Source organism: Eublepharis macularius, chromosome 14 (assembly GCF_028583425.1).
Source record: "Eublepharis macularius isolate TG4126 chromosome 14, MPM_Emac_v1.0, whole genome shotgun sequence".
NCBI lineage: Eukaryota > Metazoa > Chordata > Lepidosauria > Squamata > Eublepharidae > Eublepharis > Eublepharis macularius.
Window position 1 is genome coordinate 3,956,153 of NC_072803.1, and position 23,933 is coordinate 3,980,085.

Sequence of the window (23,933 nt, forward strand, 5' to 3'; positions counted from 1 at the left end):
CAGCACAAATGTCAGGTAATCTCTTCTGTCCCCAGCCCCAGAACTGACAAATCTTCTTAGCTTAGCACCCCAAACAGCAGCTGGTTCTCGGCTCCCTACCTTCCTTGGCGTCATATACTTTGCCGTGCCAGTCTTCCTCACCCAGGGCTCGCCACTCTGCCCTGTAACGGAGGATGGGCACCCCACCTGTGGCCTCTGGTTCATCAAACTCCACTTGAGCTGTGCTGGAGTAGGGCTCCACTCTGTCGATGGAAGGAGCGGATGGTGTGTCTGAAGCAAACAGAATAAGCAGAGAGGGGAAACCAATAATGCAGAAGGACCCTGGGAATTCCATACCATCCTTGTGTGGATGGGAGAGATAGTTTAAGGGGAAGCCAGAGTAAGACACAGTTGTGAGAGCACATGTACTTCCAAAGCAGGACTGAGTTCAGAGGAGGTGACATAGTTAGGGCCTGGTTCTGCCCCACTAAACTACTCCAGGACTCATCCATTTACCAGACTGGTCTTAGTAGATCTTTTGGCGTACCCATTCTGCTTGAGGAACTTCTAGGTTAGGTATGGTTCTTTGGGGGAGACACTGGCTTTTGCCTGGTCCCTACTATAGTGCATCACCTCACCATGCCCTGTGGATGAAGTCACCCAGACACCCATAGCCTCCTCCAGTCTTGCCTTGTTTTGCATCGTGGCTCCAGGGAAACAAATTTCCCCTGAAACATGGAGACAGACTAAGGATCATGATACAAATTCCAGAGAGGTGGCTGCCGTTTTTGTCGTAATTTTTTACTCTTGCCACTGTTTGACACAAACAATGGTTCCACTGGGAAAAAAATGGGAAGGGAACTTGACAATTTTCCAGGGTGTTGCAGTGCTGGCTTGAAAGCCAGCATTCTCCAACAAACAAACTTCAAGTAGAAATGGCTGAATTAGTATTCATATTCTTGTCTGATAACATTAGCCAGGTGCTTAACCGGTCTGACAATTTTCTCAGCCTCTATTAGTGTTAAATTGCTTTATGTTGCTAAGTAGTCTTTGGTATTACCAGGGACTCCTGCAAACGAGCACCATGCTTATCTGCGTACTTCTGTGTTTTGCATTGCAATGTCACAAAGTGGGCCTTTAACCCTTGGTTCACTTTTCATTCTTCCCCCTCTCTGGATATAAAAATGTTGTTGGTTGAGATTTCCCTTCATCCTTCTGACACAGTGAGCTTGGGTTTGCTTTGCAATAGATATGCTAGTCTTTTGGAAATCAGAAGATGGTTTCTTTCGGCTTCCGCTCCCCAAAGAGACATTCTTGGCTATGCACTTCCCACCATAAGAGGGGTGGACTCACTACTGAGCTGTTACAACGTCACAAGAAAATTTCTGATTCCACTTAGAGCGCAGGTAGGCGAATTATCCTTTCAGGACTGTGGGACATTTTGTGATCAGCTGAGCTACGGAAGCGAAGCTACAGAAAGTTATTAAAATGCTCAGCGAAGGATCTTTGGGAGTTCTGAGTGATTTTACCAAGGGTTCAAGACATTTCTGTAATTCATACCAGAAATAACCAGAGTAGCAGCTTTTATTTAAAACATGTGAGACTGGAAGTTTGTAGTCCTCATGGTCCCACAAAAGGCCACATGGGAAACTCACCTGCTTGCACAAGAATGAATTCTGAGGACTCCTGGCCAATTCGGTTGACTGCTGTGCAGTTGTAGTTCCCAAAGTCATTCTCTGAGTCGGGGGTCACCTGCAAAGGACAAAGGGCAACAGGCTGAGGCCTCAGAGGGGAGTGGCCTTCCCGCTGCCTTAAGCTCACAGGAGTTTTAAGTCAGAGGGTGTGCTGAGAACCCCCATGCCACAATTGGCCAGAGCAGCTGAAAGGGTATGATCTGGGGTAGTGGTGATGGGCTTAAATCTATCCCCACTATTTTTGACCAATACTCTGTGGCATGCAAAGGAGCCAAAGCAAGCTGTTGCTAAGAATTCCTACAGAAGTTACTCTGGAAGGTTCACTTTGTTTCCACGTACTTTAGAAAGGCTGTAGTTGGTTCCCACTTACTCATTGGCAGTTCCTAGGTCTTTATGTGCGAACCCAACCAAAATAGTGAGGCTCCTTAAAAAGCTCTGCACCCCCCAAAAAACTCTAGATCGCAACAAATCATACATCAGCAGGGAACTCTGCCCTGTAAGCAGATGGACATGGCTGCCTGGTCCACAGCCTGGTTTTGGCACTTACTGGTACAACATGGGGTACCCCCAGTAGAAAAAGGATTTAAAAACTGGGGGCATTTGCCCCCAAATCAGCTTTGGTCCACCCTGGACCATATATTACCAGACTCTTGGGACTGTGCCCTGCAGGGAGACATGCACTGGTGCCCAGTCCAAAGCTTGGTTCTGGCACCCAGAGCTTCAGTTGGGTCTCCCCAGAAGCCTCTACAGCTGCCCCAGATCTTTATACGACAGGGGCTTCCTGGAACATCCTGCATGGAAGCTGCTGGTGTCAGAACCAGGTCTTGGGTCAAGCCCTAGAACATATTCCCTGGCAGGCAGAATTCCAAGTAGGACAGCGGTGCTCTGAAGCCCTCTGCGGGGTGCTGAGGTTTTTAAGATCATGCGGTTCTCGCACGAAATTGCACCAGGAAGACACTGTCATTCCGGGAGCTCGGCACGATGTTCCATGGCTGGTAAGCGGTGTGAAAATGGCCCTGGTTGGATTCACAAATAGGGAACTAGGAATGGCAGGTAAGGAACTGGGAAACAGCTTCAGCCTCGTCACAGTTCATCTGTTCATCAACAAGGCAGAAACCTACCCAGTCGGTCTCCTCAGCTCTATGTTTTAGACAGACAGCTGTCCTTTTACCATAAGGAATAGCATCTAGGTCCCCGTCCATAAATACACTGAATTTAATTTAATGATCTTTACCCTGCTCTCCTCCCTCAGTAGCCTCCAAACGGGTTAAACAATGAAATACACATTAAGAATGCACTAAGAGCAAAAATGCAGGCCCCATCTCTCACTCAACCACAAGGCCTCACCTCCAGGTAACTGGCAGTTGGTGTATTATAGATCCTGATGTTGCTGTAGTTGGAGCTTGGGAGCAGCTGCCCGTCCCGGAACCATGAGATGACGGCACTGGGGTAAGCAAACACCTCGCAGGTAATGTTCACCTGGTTGCCTTCCCAGGTATAAACAGCTACGGGGCCCTGCAACTTTGGGGCATCTGCAACAGGAAGAGACCAGGTTTGGAACTAGCCAGGGAAAGAGAGAATTCCTCCAAGGATCTTGTGGGCCAGTCTCATCCCTTCCCACTTCTTTCCTCAACAGTAACGGAATCTTTGCTTAAAGTTCTACAAGTGATAGCAGTCCTCCATGGCCTACACCTTTTGGGGAGCACTTATGGATATCAAGTATTTTAAGTCCCCCTCCTCATCCATTTTAAACACAGCAAAACTACCTGGCTGGGTAGGAAGCTGTTGCCAGATCTCGGATGGAAAACAGAAGAATATCGGAAGGCAAGGTTTAAGGTGAGACTGGCTTATCAGCCCTCCACATCCCAGAGACGTGCAGAGATCCAGACAATAGAAACAACAGAGGTCCTTGAGCAAACCACCAATTCACTCATAGCACACCCTATCTCCCTTCCCCCTCTTCCCTATTCAAGGCTAATCAGGGGTCTGAGAGCCACTCCCATTCAGCCATCACGGTTCATCAGTTATTACTGATAATTATAGTTCTGCCCAGGAGAACTTAATCAAAGTTCCTCCATTTCTTTGTCTCGCCCTGGAGACAACCATTTGGCCACTGTTTTTGAGCAGAAGATGCCAGGGTACGTTCCACAGTCTAACTGGACTGCCTTGCCCTATTCAGTGTGTGTGCACTTCTTGGATCCACATGCCTACACCCTCAGATCCCGTCTGAGCCTTCCTGAAAAAGTTCTGTTGGCTCCAGCTACTTTCCTCTGCAGACAACTCTGCTCTTCTGAATGGTAACTACAGCCTGTTCCCTCAAACTCTATCCAACCTCCTCACTGCTTTTCCTAGGAACTCTGTATATGAGTGGCGCATGTTCTCGCGTGACTGTTTGTTTCTCCTTTAATAAAAACCACTTCATTTGAAACACCCGCCCCGTCATTTTGAGAATCCTCTTGCGGGAGGGACCTGGTATAATCCAGTGGATCCTGCTGTTACATGCCTCTTGCTGCCTGTCCTTGCACGCTAATTTCCCAAACTCGCAAGGAGACCATCCACTTTGAGTAACATGAGGAGCTCATTTCTCACTCAGCTATTCTACACCCCACTTTTACCTTTAATAATTGCTATCCTGCACTTCCTCCAAGCTCAAAACCCACTCTGTTATTTTTTCCTCGTTCTACCCTCACAACAATCCTGTGAGGTTGCAAAAGAGCAACAGGCCCAAGGTCACTCAGCAAGCCTCAGGGGAGGCTTCAGGTTTCAGTCTCCCAGATGCTGGCCTGACACTGACCACTACATCACGCTGGCTCATTGTCATTGCTAGGCCTGCAGGTAAATGCAGTCTGCTTGGCCTAGCATCGGCAGTCTTCTGTACCGGACTGGTAAGCATCATGCGGATCTTAAAGCAGCCAATACCCCTGACACTGTTCAAGGGGAAGTAAAAAGCAGCCCTCCTGGAGCAGAATCAAAAGCCAACACCATTTCCCACAGCAGCCCACCTGATGCTGCTCAGAAGCCCACAAGCAAGGCACGACGGCAACAGCCTTTCCCTATTTGCCCCAACCCTACCATCTGGTATTCCAAGGTACAGTGTCACTGAACACGGAGGTTCTTTTTAGATACCATTGCTAAGAGCTGTCGACAAAGCTACCCTCCGTTAATCTGTCCGCACGTCTTAGATAGCCACCCTTCCCCACAAAACCCCCTGGATTTTGCGGCAGATTATTTTTGCATGTTGGACCTCCTGGATAATATTGTTCCATTTGTGTTCTGTCATTTGACTGATACAAAAGTCAATGCATGCTAGGGAAAGGTTTGATTGTTGTTAAATAGATCCTCAAACTGTGCCTTCAGTTACTTTTTACTGCCCCCTCCCCTCAGGGGTCCCACTCACAAAAACTCTGGGGTTTGGGAAACGGAAGGAAGTGGAAGAGGGCTTAATCACCCTGCAATGGGCAATGGAAGGAATGGGTGGGTGGTGGAGCCCATTTACTCACACTGAACTTCCAGGTACATGGCTTGGGAATCCTGCCCAATCGTATTGCTTGCTATGCAGATGTACTCTCCAGCATCTGTGTACTGAATGTCCTTCAGAGTCAAAGAAGACACCCGTGCATGGCTGCGCACCACAATGCGCCCATCCAGGGTCTAGCAGGAAAAAGAAGCAAGAGTTAGTATGAGAGGATGAAAAGAGAGGCACAGAGAGAGCAAGAGCAGAGAAGGGCAGGAAGCCAGGCCAAGGGAGTGTCAGCACCCAACTCCTGCCTCTTTTAGATACCAGAAGGCAGCCACCTGCCTTCTACTTTCCAGGGATGGAACACATGGAAGGGGTGACTCTTGCTTTGCTGTCTAAAGCACAAGCTGACATCCTCCAGAGAGAGCTGGGAGGCTGGGCAGGGGAGATGAAATGCTCTCTCACTGTGCAACTGGGCCTGCCAGTGTGCTGTGCAGCCAGAAGTATGTGAAGATCACCATGGGATCTTGGCTCCAGACTGCCTGGCACAACTGCCACTAGGTGAGACTGGTGTGCTCCTCCTGAAAGGAGCAGGCCTAATTTCCCTCCATTTACACCAAGGCCATTTGGAAGGAGTTCTTTGCTGGATAAGACCGCAGCTCCGTCTAGTCCAGGGTTTGGCTTGCAAATGCTGCCAGCCACATGTCTTGTGAAGTTCACTGGTATGAAGTCAATAACCAACCTTTACCTCCTGCAACGTGCCTCTGTACATGGAGGTGTTATTTAGCTCCCATGGCTAAGGGCTGCTGGTGAAACTATTCTCCAATTGCTTTGATGCAATTGCCCTTGCAGCACTGGGGAAAAGAAAAAGATGTTCCGTGCTGCTGGTCTCTGTTGCAGTTCCTGAGACGTGAGGGCCAGATTGTGTGTGTGTGAGAAGTAATTGCATGCCCCCTCCCCTTAAATGTATGGAAGCATTAGATAAAATAGCATCAGATAAAATATAACCTATCAAGAGGGAAAATAATCCAGAGCCAACAAATTTCAAGTCCGTAAGTAAAGAAACAACCAGTGTAGAAAGGCAGAGGGGCAGCAGATGGACCAGAAAGCCCTCATTTATGGAGTCCAGTTTGCCTGTCACTTCAGTGCAAATGCCACTTCCCACAACAGGGTCAGTGTGACTGCCCCCTCCTATCACCCCCAGCCAAATCAGCATTCCATGATGCGCACATCACAAGCAGCGCTCATGGCCTCAATAAGAGTACACCAGCCACGCCCATTCCACCCACAGTCCAGTACAATAGGAAGACGACACAGGAGGATGAGGTTGGGCTCCTTCACTGGCTGTATGTGCGCCAACACAGAAACCTTGCAGGTCTGGTCCCATGAAAATCAGTCAACACTGCTTAAGGTGTGCAGTCAAAGAACCACCGTAGGTAACAGCAATATGTGCGTGGGAGCAGATCCAAGGGCTGGGTCACCTGTGGCTGTCCTCAGTAGGATATATACATGAGCACCTCTGCATGTGCATTTCAATGCACATAAACAGAGCAGGAGAGGCCTGCTGGCCTTGGCTTCCAAAGGCACATGCAGAAGGCAGGAAGTACCCCCCCCCCCGTCTCCAATAGGTACAATGCTCCCTGCATGCTCTTGGCCATTCCCTACCCCATCCCTTGCTGCTGTCCTCTGCCCTCAGGCTATCCCCGCACCTTTTTCCTACTTCACTTTTGGCCCCCTTGTCTCCCTTGAAGTCACCCCCCCATCCAAAGCTAAGTCATCAAAGCAGGAGGCAGGAAGAAAGGGTTTAACTTTTACGAAAAAGTGGCAGAATACGAGGATCTCGCCAAGAACAAGAGAAAAGGAAGGAACTAGCAACACAGTATACAAGATTTTACAAGGCTACCATAAGCAACCAGAGAAGCACACTGAAATGAAATCTTAAGCAGAGCAACTCCAGTCTAAAACCTAATTAAATCAATGGGCTTAGAGTGGAGTAACTCTCCTTAGGATTTCACTGTAAGGCTATTTCAAAGAAACCTAGCCAACTTGAGCATTACTTCACAAACTTTTAATGAAACTTTTACTCCAGAAACTTTTAAAACCAGTTCTTGGAGCGTGGAAGAGAGGACAATCTCAGAGAACGGAACGTCAAACCAATTACCTGTAGTAGATTGACCTAAATAGACCTAAAGCGCAAAGAGTATTAAATTGCAGATAATTCTCAATGTATAACCGGAGCTGACTTCTGTCTATTGTAGACTTTTTTTTTCTAATTTAGAATCCTGGTGGTCCACCACTGTGTTTTAGGGCCAAATTAAATGTGTGTGGGGGCACACACACAGAGCCACATTCCTATAGAAATGGTATGGATGATATGATGAAATGGGAGGGACAATGGCTAGAGCTCCATGGGCAGAAACCTCAGAGGGAATGATCGAACACAGCACAGAGCCCATGTGAGAGCCTATTCAGTGGCAGTGACGGCAGTGAAAAGGCAACACTTCTCCGCCACCACTGCATCTGCACATAGTCGTCCAGCTGAGTTGTTTTTTGTGGTTCGAGTCCTTTTACATCATAGCCCCACAGAACTGGACCCTGACCACACTGTGATCAATTTGCTACTTATTTTGTAACCAAAATCACCAAGATGCTGGCACGGATGCATGGTGAGATGATGTACCTCTGGCATCTGCTTTTTGATTTATATGGGTACTTGTAGAGCCCGAGGATGTGGCCAAGATCTTTTCAGAGCTGTGGTTGTTTACCCATATTCTTGACCCGTACCCTCCCTGGCTGATACAGGCTGCAAGAGGGGGACTGGTGGCTGGGTAAGGGGAGTAATAAATGCCTGAGAGCGGGAGTTGTGCTGCCTGTGCTCAAGGAGGCAGTAATTAGACCTGTTGAAAAAATCTTCTCTGAGCCCTACTGTGCTGGAGAGCTTCTGTCCAGGCTCTGATCTTCCATTCTTGAGCAAGGTATTAGAAAGGGTGGTTGCTTCTCAGCTTCGTGGGCTCTTGGAACAGACTGATTTTTCAGACCCATTTCAGTCTGGCTTCAGGCCAGGATTTGGAACAGAGGCTGCGCTGGTTGCCTTGGCTGATCACCTCCACCGAGAACAAGGCCGGGGGAGTGTGGCCCTGCTGGTTCTGCCAGATCTCTCAGCAGCCTTTGATACCAGCCACCCTGGTACCCTTCTGAGTTCTCTTCGGACCCTACGACTAAGGGGCACCATGTTATGGTGGTTCCATTCCTCTATGAGTGATTGGTCTCAGAAGGTGGTACTGGGGGACTTTTGTTCTACTCCATGGCCACTGAACTATGGAGCAGAGGACTCGATTTTACCCCTCACATTATTTAATATTTACATGAAGCCCCTGGGAGACGTCATCAGTCAGTTTGGGCTGCGATGTCACCAATATGCAGATGATACTCAGCTCTATCTTTCTTCTCCATCTAATTCCAAGGATGCTGTTGATGTTCTGAACTGGTGCTTGGAATCAGCAATGGGCTGGATGAGGGTGAACCAAACAGTGGTTCTGTGGGTTAGTAGAAAGGCTAACCAGCAATGTGAGATCTCTCCTGTCTTGGACAGGGTGACACGCCACTTGAAAAGTCAGGCTGGCAGCTTAGGAGTGCTGCTTGATACTGTGGTCACCTTAGAAAGTGAGGTGGTTGTGCTGCCTTTGCCCAGCTGCACACGTTCCTGGCTTAGTCAGATCCAGGGCTTTTTTCCAGCTGGAACGCTGTGGAACGGAGTCCCGGAACCTCTTGAAAATGGTCACATGGCTGGTGGCCCTGCCCCCTGGCAATGTAAACTCCTCTCTGCCTGGAGATCAGGGGGTGGGGCCACCAGCCATGTGACCATTTTCATCAAGGGCGATTTAAACTTTTAAAAACTCCCCCCTTGTTCCAGCTGACCCAAAGTGACATCATTGGCCCTGGGAGCATGCGTGCACTTTGCGCACACACATAACAACAACAACATTCGATTTATATACCGCCCTTCAGGACAACCTAATGCCTGCTCAGAGCGGTTTACAAAGTATGTCATTATTACCCCACAACAATCACCCTGTGAGGTGGGTGGGGCTGAGAGAGCTCCAGAGAACTGTGACTAGCCCAAGGTCACCCAGCTGGCTTCAAGTGGAGGAGTGGGGAATCAAACCCGGCTCTCCTGACTAGAGTCCCATGCTCTTAACCACTACACCAAATTGGCCCCTGGTACATGTGGTACCAGGGGCACCACCTCCTGCCAAGAGTTGCCCCCTCTGCTGGCAACCCACTGAGTTCCACCACCTCTTTTCCCAGAAAAAAAGCCCTGGTCAGATCTAACCAGGGGAATCTAACCATGCCCAAGTCATCCATAGAGATGCATCCCATAGAGATGTACAGAGAGAGCAACTGTAGCCACCAACAACAAGCCAGTTGCCAGTCAGTGGACTACTGTCTACCTTCTGATGAAGGAAGCTCTGACCCACTTCACTGTGCAAACCGCCTACTTCTTCCCCTTGCCCATCCCGTGCTGACCTCATGTGAGAACACCCAAACTAGTCCAAACCAGCCCACCCTCTCCATCTGGTATCCTAGAAATGAAGAGAGCCCATCCTATAGAGATCTCCCTCCAAAACTTGAGCATCTTCTCTGCTATAGCTGAAGACGCGGTGGAGAGAGGGGAAATAGGACTCAAGCAAGATTTTCAGCAGGATGTTGTGTTTGGGGTCTTAATGGAGAAGGCCAGGAACTTGTCAACAACTAATTGTAAGCAGAAGCTAGGAAGGAGCTCCTTTTCTCCCTTACCGCACAAGACTCTTGCAAAACTTTATTTTGGCCCCAAGTGCTTTTCAATCTCTTACTTTGATCAGTGCTATATTAATCGATGAACGACTTTCAGTGACCCGTTATCAGTGATCCATCTCTCTCCCATCATAATCACACATCTTCTGTTGCAAAATTCTTCTAGAAATGCACCTGGCCCCAGAATTTCTGTCTCCTCAGGTATGAGGATTTCATGTATCTGCCTGCATAATATAAAACAGCTCTGCCACCAAGAAGGTAAGATGCTATCACCATGGGCTGGTATTCAACACCACAAGTTATCTCTCCTTACTGAGGAGACCAAGTTCCCTTCTTGGATCCTAAAAGCCTCTGTACCACATCACAAAAATGCACAAACATGATTGGAATTGAGACATGTTTCTATTGAAAATGACAAAACCATCCACATCCATTGTATACCATTCAGATCCAGGTAAATGTGAAAAATCCTGGTTTTATGGAAGTAGCTGACTGAACTGCAAAAGTAAATTTGTTACTGAAGTGAGAGTATTTTTACTCTCTCCTTCTCATCTTCCCCAAAAGACTTTAAACCAAGAAGCAAATTAATGAAGGTCTGAGAAGACATTACACAAGTGCTTAGGCTGGGTGTCCAATAGGTACAAATGACTCTTCTCCATTCCACTGTGGCTCAGCTGATGGTCTGTGAAATATGGAGTACTGGCCCAGATCCATGCCCAAGTCAGCCAATTGCCCATCCCTTGATTTAGTCTAGGGGAACCTTTTCTGGAGAACACATAGACTTTGGGAGAGGTAATTGCATTGCTTCTTGAGATGGAATGTGATGCGACATTTCAAAAAATAGAACAGAATGCACCTAATGGGAGAAAAATGAGCAAACAAGTGAATTTGAACTGGGCTGTGAACACAACCGCTGCAATGATCAAGCTGCCCACAGGTGAGCAACAGTGTCTTTTTAAAAAACAAACAAACAAAAAAGTATTGCAGTGCTAGGCATTTGTGCCTAATAAAAGTCTACAAAGCTCAAAATTAAGTATCTTTAAAAAAAAATTAAACAAGCTTCTAGATCTGATGAAAGCTGTCTTCCCAGAAAAGAGCTTTTGCCTCCTAGAGTCAAAGGAAAGAGGGTTGCTTCTTTTCCTTGTAAAATCACAACGCTGTTGTAGTGCACCAAACCCCTCATAGAGGTCCTTGGTGACTCCTGCCCTATTCCCAAGACACCGTGCTTGCTCATCTGCACTCAAGCTACAACGCAAAGCAAGTTCTAGTTCTACCAGCAAAGAGCTGGGGTCTATTACTGTGGATACATATCACTGAGTTTAATGCTGTTATGCCATTAATACTAGATTTAGTAGGCTTGGTTATCGCTAGAAGAGATTTGTTAATTTGCAACACTTTAAATATATACATATGTATATGTATATATACAGAACTAGAGAAGATCGGCTATTTGTCTGGCAGGCATATACCTCTTGTTTCTCGGGCCGAGTCCATGAAGCCTGGAGAGAACAGATAGATAAACACACACAAAAAAGAGCAATAAAAAGTTTACAAAGGTTGTTTTCCCCCCAGCCTTTCTGTTAATACATCATATGCATCACACTTCATTCCATGCAACATGCAAAACCAAATTTAAGAAGGGGTAGGTGGGTGGGTGGGGCATGAAAAGGAAGGGAACTGCAACTGGACATCCCTTCCAACTCGTCATTCCAAATTGGCATTCAGAATGTATTGAACTGGATGGATCAAAGGCCAACTGATCAAAGAGACCCTGTGCTTCTATTTAGCAGCAAAGCAAGCAAACTTCCACATTCAACCATGCCTAATCCTTTGGCCGCAAACAAATCCCAGGTAGCAACCTCAGGTGGCCCCTGAAGTAACTCTGCAACGCCAAGAAATGTCTCCCTAGAGCAACGTATGCCCCTCTGTCCGCAAAGAGAGGCCAGCCATCAAAGCCATAACCTTTTAAAATGCTTCTCATGCATGCATTCAAGCATAATTCTTTAGATGTCTTTTTTGTTTAAGGTACATGCTGTTTAAGAAGCAAGAAGCTTACAACAGACAAAAAGAGTACAGTCTGAAGTCCAGAAAACAACCGCAACACAACTCTTTTTATTGTGGGCAATGGCATTTTGTCCCTGTGCCCAGCTTGATGTGCTGTGGTTACAGGAGACAGAAAATCATCTGGTAATTAAATCCCACAGCTAGGAGGGCACAAGACTCGGAGGGCACCAAGCACTGCTGACGTCTGGATAGCAGCAGCCGACACAAAAACCAAAGGACAAACAGATGGGACATTCAGGGCATGAAGGAGGAGCAAATGCAAGGCCACTTCCTGCGACGTTCCCAGCAAGGACTCTGCTACCAGAGAAAGCACTGCCTCTTACCAGCATTTCCTACACACCACAGAAAAACACCTCAACACCGAAGCTGCATTCAGACAACATGACAAATCATGGATCGAACAAACATCATTTAGCAGTGACATCTCAGCGGAGACTAACCAACCGTTTGTTGACTGGCACCAATGCAGGGTTTGTAGAGGGTTTATTAATTATAGCTTGTATTAACTGGTTTGTTGTGATGTCTAAATTCACAAACCACAGTTTGTTGAGCAGCACAGACTCTTATGCCAGGCTAGGGAGGACAACCTCTCCATTCGGAGGTACAGCAGAATTTGAGTCCAGTGACACCTTTGAGACCAAGAAGATTTTCCAGGTGTAAGCTTTCTATAGAGTCACAGCTCCTTTCTCCAGAAACTCTGAAAATCTTGTTAGTCTTGAAGATGCCACTGGACTCAAATCCTGCTCTACTGCAGATCAATATGACTACCCACCTAAAACTATTGGGAGGTACAGAGAAGGCGAGAAGCAGATCAGCTGGGCTTTACATGCAAATCAGGATTTTTAAGGGTTTTTTTTTTTAAGTAAATCAGGATTTCTTATATGCATCTGCTAGACTTGCCAAAGAATGTGGTACAAACTATAGTTTAAACAAACTGCAGTTCACCATGGCATCCAAATGTAATCTAAAGTTGGCTTCATCACCAATTCCTGCTCTGCCTTCTGATTTTGATTCTAAGGCTTCTTAAAGGTGTAGGAGCTCAAATGTATGTAGGGTTGCAAACTCCAGGTCAGGAAATTCCTGGAGATCTGGGGGTGCAGCCTGGGGAGGACAAAGTCTGGAGAGGGAAGGGACCTCAGAGGGAATAATGCCATGAAGTCCACCCTCCGAAGCAGCCCTTTTCTCTGTAGTATGGAGATCGGCTGTAATTCTGGGAGATCTCCAGGTGGTTGGCAACCCATGCGTGCAACGTAAGAAACCAATCAATCAGTTCAGTGGAGCGGCTTGCTCTGCATCTGAAGTGGTCCACGTGCCCACTGGAATAGCTGAGACCTGGCCAGCTGCCTCCACAGTGCATTGCAGTCTAATTAGCCCAAGTCTACGGCCTCCACTAGGCTCAAGTCATTGTATGCAGGAGTCCAGGATCCTTTGCCCTGAGTCCTGTTGGGTGCTCCTCCCATCCACAACAAGGGAGCCAAAGCACAAGGCATTTCCACTGTTCTCTATCTGCAAAGAGCTTCTGCTGAAACCTGAAAACTGGAAGTCTGAGGTTTGACCAAGAAAGTCCCTCTTGCTAGGTGTCTTTCAGCAAACCCTTTCTCTCTCAACCCAACCCAGCCCATATGCAAACTGCATAAAAATACTGGCTAACTTTAAAGGGCTGTTGTTACTAAAACAACGGAAGTGAAGAAATTCCATGGAGTGGATTTGCACTTGAATAAGGGTTTCCTTACCCTCAGTCTGTTCATCAGATCAAATTCCTTTCTACTGGACTTCCAATGATCCAGTTTTTTTTTAAATCACTTCCTCCCAAGTGTCATCAGGGACTTCGGAGACAGAGCATGCAATAAAATACTTGCACCATCTCATACGCAGAGAAGCCTATTGGATTCTGCACTTAGGGTCTGTGAGGCCACAGGGATTGAACAACGAACTTTCCCTGAATTGTTTTCTTTAATTTATGATATTAGAGAGTTATCTGGCCCTTTAAGTTTTGTGAGTGGGCTGATGAAATAGGTTTAAAGGTGAGCGTCCCAATCTACACGAGGCGTGCAAGAGAATTCACTGCCACCGCGTGCAACCAGTGTGGAAATATGCTGTAAATATCTTGATGGTATGCAGGCTATGAGTATTTCCAGGTGAATGTACAGGTCAGCGTTCAGGCAGGAGGCGAGTCAATCCAGCGGGGCAGGTATTGTAATTTGATTTGTATAAAGATTTATTTGCTTTTTAGAAATAAAGAACGCATGCTTCTGGGTGCGAATAACAACAGAGATAAACGCCCCTGACGAGGCGTGGGACAAAATCTGTGCTTCAGCCAGCCCCAGATTGGGCGTATCTCTTCATCTTGACCGGTTGGCTCCCGCACTGAAGTGGACTTGAATTAAGGGGCTGCCCCTCAATTCAGCAGGTTTACCGTTGCCACCGTTTGGACTGCCTACACACCTGATTACTCGACTGCATTGGCTGTATATGTGTTTAGCCTGTAAAGAAATACACTGGACGGGCTATTTTGATTTCCAAAGGTCTATTTTGATTTCCAAAGGTCTATTCTGTATAAACTGTATAAATTGCTATTGTATCATTGTATTACTGAATTAAGACCAATTTTTGGGTTATAAGAAAGGTGCATAAGTGCTCTTAACCCTCGCGGGTTTTCCCTCTTTACCTGGCCATCTCATAGTTTAGCAACTGTGCTCTCAGGTCTGCCCTAATGTCGAGGAACCTTAAGGAACCAATAGGACAGCATCTGCCAACGTTCCTAAATTGCAAGATCACAAAAATGTGCCCCTGTGCCCCTGGGAAAATCTTGGTTTCTGATGTCTACAGTCTCTATAAACAGGGAGGGAGCAAGGGGAGCAGGGAGAGTAGCCTGGGTTGTGTTTTGTTGAAGTGTACAAGTTTCAGTGAAAAATCTCTGTATTAGATCTCCCAGAGTGGAGGGGTGTTCAACCTAGAACAAGCTGGAACAGTAAGTCAACAATCACCTCTAGCAAATTCCAAGTATTATCATCAACTATTTATTAAAGCAGTATGTAAGTGGGTTAAATAATAACTAAGGGCTGTTAAGTTGCAATCAGCTTATGGCAGCCCCTCCCGGGGTTTTCAAGACAAGAAACGGATAGAGGTGGTTTGCCACTGCCTTCCTCTGTGTCAGAACCCTGGGCTTCCTCAGTGGTCTCCCATCCAAGTACTAACCAGGGCCAACTCCGCTTAGCTCCCAAGCTCTGACAAGAGTGGGCTAGTCTGGGCTATTCAGGCTGCTGTGAAAGTGGGTTGAGCTCACAAAAATCCAGGCCTTTCTGCCTAAATGAAAAAGATAAATGAAGCTTTATAACGTTATATTTAAAAGTGCACGCAAATTAGTTACTTTGGTGAAGGCACTCCAAATAAAGGCTAAAGAATCTGACAGAAAGGGGGCAACAGACAGCCACCATTCAAAAGGAAATGCAAAGGATGCACGTCTCAGTGCTGGGAGGATCAGCTGGGCCCCAGGGACTGCTGATCTTTGCTGCAAATCCCTCCAAGTTTACGGGCCTCCATTTAGTATGACCCTGGACTGAAGGGAAAGGATGACTGTGCAGCAGAATGCTAGAGTGGAGCCTGAGAGCTTGTGTGTAATGACAGTTGAGGCTTCCATAGCAAAATCCCCATCAACTCCCCGGCAAAAGAAGCTGGAAGACAGGAAGTGATAGAAAATGGGTGCATTTCCTTCCTCTTCGTTAACTATATACACCCACAGCTGGGCCCTCCCTAAAGCTACCCTAGAGGTTTCTAGGGTGAGTGTGGTGGATAGAGGAAAGGCAGTGGCTGTCTTCTCAGGATTCAGGGGGAAAGGGTTTCTGGCCGCCATCCTTTCCTCAAAGAGCCCACCTTTAAAATGAACAATGACAAGGATGGCGCTTCACTTGAGATAACCAAACTTCTTTACTGAGTAACTGACGGATTGTTCTCTTTCTCCAAGCTTTCACTGAAGGTTAACCAGAGTGGGACGCTGCCGATCAACAGAATGTGGCAGAGATGTGGACAGAAAGAGGTTTCATACAAAGGTAAAGGACAGCCACATGAGATCAGATCACAAGATCCATCTATCCCAGAATACCATTGGCTATGGAAGTTTGCGAGCAGGGCACAGATGGCAAGGCAGAGATCTTCCCTCCCCACTATTAATCCCATGATGTGGTAGACATTGAAAAAATCATAGAAAATGGATGTTACGGTTTTGGTAATTGTTTGACTATCCCTCATTTCCTCCATAGCAATCTAATCCGTGTTAAAATTCATTTGTGATGCTTGCCAACAGTGTGGCTCTACTGATAGTTTGGAAGGCCCATGGATTGTTATTTGTTCTATTGCATTTTAACCGTTTGCCCTGGAACGCAACGAACAACAGAAATGCAGCAGGAACACTTAAGAATTCCCCTGTGCACAAGGCAATGTACGAAGAACAAGAGAAGCTGCGAAAGAGGCCCCCCAGCCAGCACATCAGGCATAACAGCGGCAGCAGCAACAGCGGCGGGGGCTTCAAACCGTTTGCCCTTCCCTCCAGTCTCCGTAAGAAACTATCCAAAGGAGCAACAGCCTTCATAGTTCCTTAGTACTGAATGCCCCAGCGCTCGAGATGAGAGTTTCAAAAATAGTTAGCAGTTTTTACAGTTGAGCATTTTGCAGAATCCTCCTAACGCAGAACCAGGTTCTCCCGGGAAAATATCTCAGGGGCCACCCTCCCAGCTTTTGGCTGAAATTTGACCAATTCAAGACACGAATTCACACGTTGCATTTGGGTGTAGAAAATGTGATTGGCTGTTGATTTCACCTTGTCATTCTCATACATTTTTGCTGAGTATGCAGCTGACTCCTGACATGCCAAGAAGTGTGTTTGTGCACAAGCCTGCCCACTGGGATGTTGAACTGATGACTGTATTTATGAGGTGTGGCTGCTGTTGTCAGGTGCGCCGTGCATTCAGGAGCATTATTCACAACTTGAAAGCAATGCAGCAAAATCATTTTGCCACAACAAAAAAAGTAACAAGTAAGAAGACCCTTGGCTGTTCCTATTATTCACAATATAGCCACTGCAGCTGCCACATGATCGTCTGCCGGCAAGGAAAGCTCTCTCTCTCAAAAAAAGCATGCACCAACAGCATAAAAGCTCTGAGTCATGGGTAGTATAAGTATTGCCAAGAGTGTGGCTTGCTTTGATGACACCCCATACAATCTGTTTGGTGTTCCTGGATTAGGCATATTTGTCCCATGTGAACCACTGGAAAAGTCAGGATTCTTTCCTTGATTCCATAGCAGTAACAGTTTCTAACAGCTGTCCATCAGTGGGAGAACATGGACCAAATAGGGAGGTCAATTGAGATTATGTGCTGAACTCATCATTCTAAATCGATAATGCTAAGACTGTCTTCATGTGCTCAAAGATTAAGGAGTGAGATCTAAGGAAAGACTTGCTGGGCTAGACCGAAGGACCACTTAAGGCAGCGTCCTCTTTCTCAGTGGCCAGCCACGCACCTCCAGGTAGACCACAACCAGGGCGAGATGCTACTTGGCCCCAACATTCAAAAGTACACTGCCTGCATTAGCTGGTGTATTCTGATCCGAATCCTCTTTCACACTGGGTCAGAACTGGGATTTCATCCTTGAAACAGGATTCACTAATAAGCATCGCTCCGCTCTTGCAACTGCATCCATTTCGGGGCAATGTGATTCCTTATCTTTTGCTTGGGAACTTTATGACAAAGGACAGAGGCCAGCTGCATGGAATTCCTAGCCCGGTCTATCTGGAGACATCATAATTATTTCAAAACTGCTAATTATTTTTGCCATGAATAAAAATGGATTCAATATGTGATCAATAACAGTTAACGAGTGAACACAAAGGCAGCTGGGCTTTTGTGCCTGAAGTTACGTGCAGTGTGAGTGTACAGTGCAGGAGATCACAAGTACAAAATCTGAACAACATTGGTCCAAAAAATCTTTGATGCATTCCCTCTGCCCCTTTTGCCCTGGCAACCCCCGGTTTTCAGAGTTATTGTGGTGTTGATGCACACTGGAACCAGAGGGACCACGTCTGTCCCAACGTATCAGAGCTGACAGACGGAGGCACCTTCCCTAGAATGGCTCTCGTGCATGCTCTGCGGATTCACCCAGCTACTGGGTCTGCAAAGGTTGCCAGGAAGAGCTGGAGTGTAGCATTCAGACCTGTAAACAGCTGTCACCTGAGGTGCACAAGAAGTGCCTCAAGATGACCAGGCAGGGAAACTTACGTAACTGGGAAGGGGGCTAGTGCTCTTTCCCTTTCAGGCTATTGATGTATCACAAATGTCTAACAAAGTTATTTGCACAACCATTGTAATTCTTATCCCAGCTGGAATTTCAGACTAGGGGGGCAATCCATAGGAAGTTCAGGGATGCTTGAATCCCACTGAAAATTACTTGACTAGAATTCCTCATTGTGCACTCAATATGCATGTATCACACCCACCAGAATGAGGCCATCAAAAACAGGCTCCTCTCCCCCTTAAAAGGAAATTGTCTGGGGCCACAGCTGTCTAGAGCACCTGATCCCATGGATCTCCACCAAGCCACAGAAAGTACCTAAATATTCTCATGAGGCTCTTCCATTAAAGGGAGAAGCTACATCCGAAGGTCTGCCTACTTCGATGGAGCCAGCTGAGTACCTCACAGGAGTTTTCAGTGGCATTGTGCAGAAATAGTAGGACAGCTAATGGTCTGATCCGGGGAGTTTCCAGTCCAAGTTCCACCTCAGCCATAAACTCACTTGGGGATCTTGAACTTCATCTGCAAACTAAGGATAACAGTGTGGAGCCTCCATTAGAGGGCTGGGATAACGTCTGGGATTAGAGGGCTGGGATTTCTGGGATAACGTCTATGAGGCCTTTTGGACGCTCACAAAGCATTATATAAACTAGCATTTATATAATCATCTCTGCGTGCCCCGACAAGGAACAACTGTGGTTTCAGTGTGCAATGTTATGCTGCAAGTGGTGGGGAGAAGAAGAGCTTCCGCTTCCCCCACTGCTGTTCCCGGGATGCTGAGGTCTGGACCTCAGGAGAAGCAATACCTTCTCTTCATTGCTGATGTTCCGCGTGGAGGTCCTCCAAGTGATGGACGGGATGGGATCCCCAGAGGCCTCACAGGTCAAGGTGACCTGGTCTTCCAGTTCCATAGCCGTTTTGTTCTCCACGTAGGTGATTTTAGGTTTTGCTGGAGACAAAGAAGCAAAAAGTCAGTGTAGCTGTTGTTAAAAATAAAGAGGAAGGGGCCATTGACAGGACCTCTGTGAATTCCATTCATATTAGCTTCCATGGAGTTTACACTCAAAAACCTCTGATGTATTATATTATATTATATTATATTATATTATATTATATTATATTATATTATATTATATTATATTATATTATATTATATTATATTATATTATATTATATTATATTATATTATATTATATTATATTGAAGGACTGGCAGGTGGAGGGGCAAGGGGGGGTCTGCTGAGAACTGAGAGGCAGGAGGGGTCAAGGGAGGGTTGGCAGGTAGGGGGTAAGGGGGGGTCTAGGGAGGGCTGAGACACAGGGGGCGCCCTGTGAGCCCCGCTGGAGCTGGGGAGGAGCTCTTGGAGGAGCCAGGGCGACGGGAACGGTGCACTCCGGCTCTGCCGAGAGGCACGCTTTGTCTCCGGCAGGGCTCAGGGGCAGCGGGCGCTTCGCCCTCGCCCTGGCTCCGCTGAGAGAGGTGCACCTCGGCTCTGGCAAGGCTCAGGGGTGGCGGACGCTTTGCCCTCGCCCCGCCTCCGCCAAGAGAGGCGCACCGCAGCTCCGGCGGGGCTCAGGGGTGGTGGGTGCTTTGCCCCACCCTGTCGCCCAGGCTCCACCAGGGCTTGCAGGCCCGTTGCTCTTCCTGCACTGCCCCCTTCCTCCAGCTGGGCTACGTACCCCAGCGGCAGAGGGCCAGGCAGGCTTGCCTGGCCGTCCGCCACCAGCGGCGCCCTCCAGAGGCATTGTTTCACGGTGCACTGTTTATCCTGGTGCGCCCGCGCAGGCGCACCAGGATAAATGTGAGTTGTCTGAAACCCGCTAAGACAATTATGTTATAGGATTATATTATATTAATGCCCCACTTTTCTTCCCAATGGGATCCAAAACTGCTTACAATATCCTTCTACCCTCCTTCCATTTTTTCCTTACCACTTTGAGGTAGGTTAGGCTGAGAGAGAGGAAGCCAGTTTGGTGTAGTGGTTAAGAGTGATGGGACTCTAATCTGGAGAACCAGGTCTGATTCCCGACTCCTCCATTTGAAGCCAGCTGAGTGACCTTGGGTCAATCACAGCTTCTCGGGGCTCTTGCAGCCCCACCCTCCTCACAAGGTGATTGTTGTGGGGATAATAATAGCACACTTCGTAAACTGCTCTGAGTGGGTGTGAAGTTGTCCTGAAGGGCAGCATATAAATCGAAGGTTGTTGTTGTTTTTGTTACTCCAAGGTTACCAAATGAGCTTTCATTGCAGAGTGGGGGGTTCGAACCTGGGTCTCCACCGATGATATTTTAATTCAATACTGTATTTCTATTACAGTAAGTATAATATAATCTCATGCTATATCAAGCTAATTTGCACACCTCACTTTGTGTTAGTGAGTCTTTTGGGCCCAACTGGTACCCACAAGGTGTCAGAAAGTAGGGCTAACTCTCTTATCTGATTTGGAATAACTGAAGAAAAAAATGGTTTACCAAAGACTTTGAGATGGATGGTGGCATCATGCTCGCCAGCTTTATTTTCGGCAATGCAGATGTACTCTGCCTCATCGTTCTTCTCCACTCTGCGGATTGTCAACTCTGAGCCATCATAACTGAAGCCGTACTTTTCATCATCCTCACCTCGTTCTATCGACTCCCCGTCTCTGCAGGGGATAAAACAGGTACAGGTAGTGGAAGTGAAGATTATTTCTACTACAGACTTTATACGGTGAGCCAACTTCTTTTTTTTATCCAGCTACTTCAGCCGAAATCCATGAAAGAGACCACAGCCTCTGACTCATGGCTTCTTCTCAGCAAAATCAAGCCCAGGCTAAAATATGACAGCCCGAAGCCTGTCGGAGCAGGGCCTAAGATCTGCTGCAGGTCAGGTGGTGTCTCAACAAAAATCTACTTGCATTCAAACAACAACAGAAGCTCGGGCACTGAGCATCTTACTTGGTCCAGCTGATGGTTGGCTCGGGAAAACCCTCAGCTTCACACACCAAAGTGACCGACTGGCCAAGATTTGCCGTGGCATTCACAGTGCTCTGCCTGGTGTGAACGGTAGGAGGCACTGCAAAGGAAGGAAAGAGAGAAAAAAACAGGCACAGCTCAGATGGGCAGGAGGCAAGGGGAAGGTCAAGATGAATGGAGTGTAGGCTCCAGACCCACTCTCTCTCTTACCGCCTCTCTTCCCCTTGCTTCTCTCTCTTTGCCCAAATCTCCAAGGTCCCTGTGAGGCTTTCCTGGGCTTTAATGCGAAAACAGCAGCAGCTAAGGCAGCCTGGGAAATGTAGTTTTCCAAGGTGCCTGAGTACTTAGTAAAACATTTGAGTCCACAGAAATTGTGTCTACGAAGGTTCCTCGGGTGGCAATCAGAAATGATCTAAAAGGTCATGCATGATTTTTGTCACATAAATATAGCACAATGTACCTGTCCCTGAGGGTGGGGGAAGTGAAAGAACATACTGTACGTTTAAAAAGAAAGCATTTAAGAGCAGAAAAATGGGAGCAGGATGATGTCATCATACAGAAGCCAAGGGTCCAAAATATTATTGTAAGTCCCCTTGTGAAAGTGGCAAGAGAATTCTCCACAACCCTGACCCCTCTTTTGCCTTGGCCACAAACTGGGATTGCTGGCATTCAGGGATAAGAAGGCAGACAGCATGGCCCATTTCAAACACAGTAATTGCCTGTCAACGTCTTGTAAATCGATTTCACAGGTCTTCCAGTTTCTCTCAACAGAATGACACTGAACTCCCCAAGTCCCACAGGTCATGGCCGTGCCAACTCATAACACACATGGGTCCATAATGGCTCCTCCTGAGTCCTGGATTCCATGATCCCGGGACAGCAATCCCCAAAGCTCCACTTTCAGAGTTGATCACAACACAAAGTGTGATTCAGAAGCAGGAGACGGCAAAAGAGAATCAATGATTCTTGGCATTTGATTTGTCTCCTGGCTTCTGTGTGCTTTCACCTCTACCAGGGGAGCTTTATCTGACTTCAGCCATGTTTTAATTCAGTGGAGAGAAACAAACTCCAGCTAGTTAAGACCACAGGTATCCCAGTGGTTTTCATTTCAGGGGTCGCAAAACCCTCTACACTGGGATAAGAATTCCTCCAAAGTTGCCCTTCTTTTGCATGCAACAGAGTGGAGCAGCATTGTGATGCAATGAGACCACTCAGTGGCAAAGAGGGTTCTTCCCTCACTCTGCCCCTTGGCTTTTTATCCACTGTAATACCCCTTCTGGCACTCAGTTGAGCTTCATGTCTTCAGTGTTCTTGGTCTGCTACCCCCATCAGCCAGGTCACAATTCTGGCTTGCCCTCTTCCTATCACCTGGCTTTGATGCCACGTGCATCCCAGGATGAAAAGCTGAACATCACTAACCCAGGCTGATTCCGCACACGTTGGATAACGCACTTTCAATGCACATTATCAATTGTTTGAGGTGGATTTTTTGTTCCGCACACAAAAAAATCCGTTCCAAATGATCTATAAAGAGGATTGGAAGTGCATTATCCATTTGTGCGGAATCACTCCCACTCTCTATTTCAATAGAAGGAGTCCTTCTGAGGCTGCTCTTCTGAGCAGCCACCATAAGGTGTATCCTAGTGTGTCTAAATCCTGTAGGAAAAAGCCAGTGTAGAAAGGCATTTGCTCTTTCATTCCAACAGGGGCCCAGTTTACGTTATATAAATTGTCTGCGGTGGAGCAGACTTCAGAAGATGTCATCCAAACAAGACACCGCTCAGAAGTTGCCTGCTTGTGCAGAGAGCATCATCTTAGATTGTAATGTTTAACTTCTTATGGTGTAACTAACATGGCAACCCAACTTGAAGAAACCCTCCCTCATGACTCACCGTTAACAATGACCCTGATCTCCCTGAAGTCAATCTCTCCTCGGGCTAGAATCCTCCCTTCACAGCGGTACATGCCTTCATCTGTTTTCTTTATCCCTCTGATTTGTAAGTAATTGTTGGACAAGACAACGAATCGAACTGAAAAGAAGAGAACAGAAAAACTCACAGAGATCGTTTTGCAGTGCCAACCTTCACTCATCTCATAATTTCACAGACTGGGCTCAACTGACTAGCACATCCCACCCACCACGCGCCTCCATCGTTCCAATAATCAAATCCAAGAGTTCCTAGGGAAAGAATTCCAATCCAGTCAACCAGCAAAACACTTAACAAAGGGAAGGAAAAGGAAGCTCTGTCTCTACAGCATGTAGATTTAACAGATGATGTGCAAGTGTTTTATGAGATGCACGTAGGGGTCCCATTCCCCTTGTGAAGACAGGAGATTCCCCACCCCCTGCTCTGGTAGCTCATTTTGAACAGTAGCGGGGGGGGGGGGGGGAAGCAGTGTCACTTCCAGTGAAAAATTGGAAGTGACATAGGATAGCTCTAGGAATCATCAGAAACTCTATAGTAAAAACCATAGGGTTTTTAAAAGATCCTTGACTCTAAGAATTGCCAGAAACTCTATGGTTTCAGCATACACTTTGCAGAGATTCTTAGAGCTACCCTATGCCACTTTTTTACCAGAAGTGATACAATGCCACAGCCAGCATTGCACCACCCTCCCATATTCTTGCCCACAGCCCTCCCAGCTGTGGCCCAGCACTGCTGGCAACCCTTGATGCAGCCCATGAGCCAATCAATGACACACGCACAC

At 47.0% G+C, this 23,933-nt stretch overlaps 1 protein-coding gene across 10 annotated transcripts in view; it reads right to left on the bottom strand.

Moving 5' to 3' along the window:
• Nucleotides 1-23,933, bottom strand: part of NCAM1 (neural cell adhesion molecule 1) — a 261,176-nt gene that overhangs the window by 43,422 nt on the left and 193,821 nt on the right. For 5 of the 10 annotated variants that reach the window (XM_054997437.1, XM_054997436.1, XM_054997443.1 and 2 more), the window contains exons 5-13: nt 23,117-23,254; nt 21,207-21,324; nt 20,745-20,914; nt 19,080-19,222; nt 11,394-11,423; nt 5,174-5,324; nt 3,021-3,205; nt 1,635-1,731; nt 100-270 (exon numbers count right to left, since the gene is read on the bottom strand). In XM_054997437.1, the coding sequence (XP_054853412.1) occupies nt 100-270; nt 1,635-1,731; nt 3,021-3,205; nt 5,174-5,324; nt 11,394-11,423; nt 19,080-19,222; nt 20,745-20,914; nt 21,207-21,324; nt 23,117-23,254 (1,203 nt within the window). The remainder of the gene's footprint in view (nt 1-99; nt 271-1,634; nt 1,732-3,020; nt 3,206-5,173; nt 5,325-11,393; nt 11,424-19,079; nt 19,223-20,744; nt 20,915-21,206; nt 21,325-23,116; nt 23,255-23,933) is intronic. The other 5 variants (XM_054997438.1, XM_054997441.1, XM_054997435.1 and 2 more) reach the window with 1 other exon arrangement.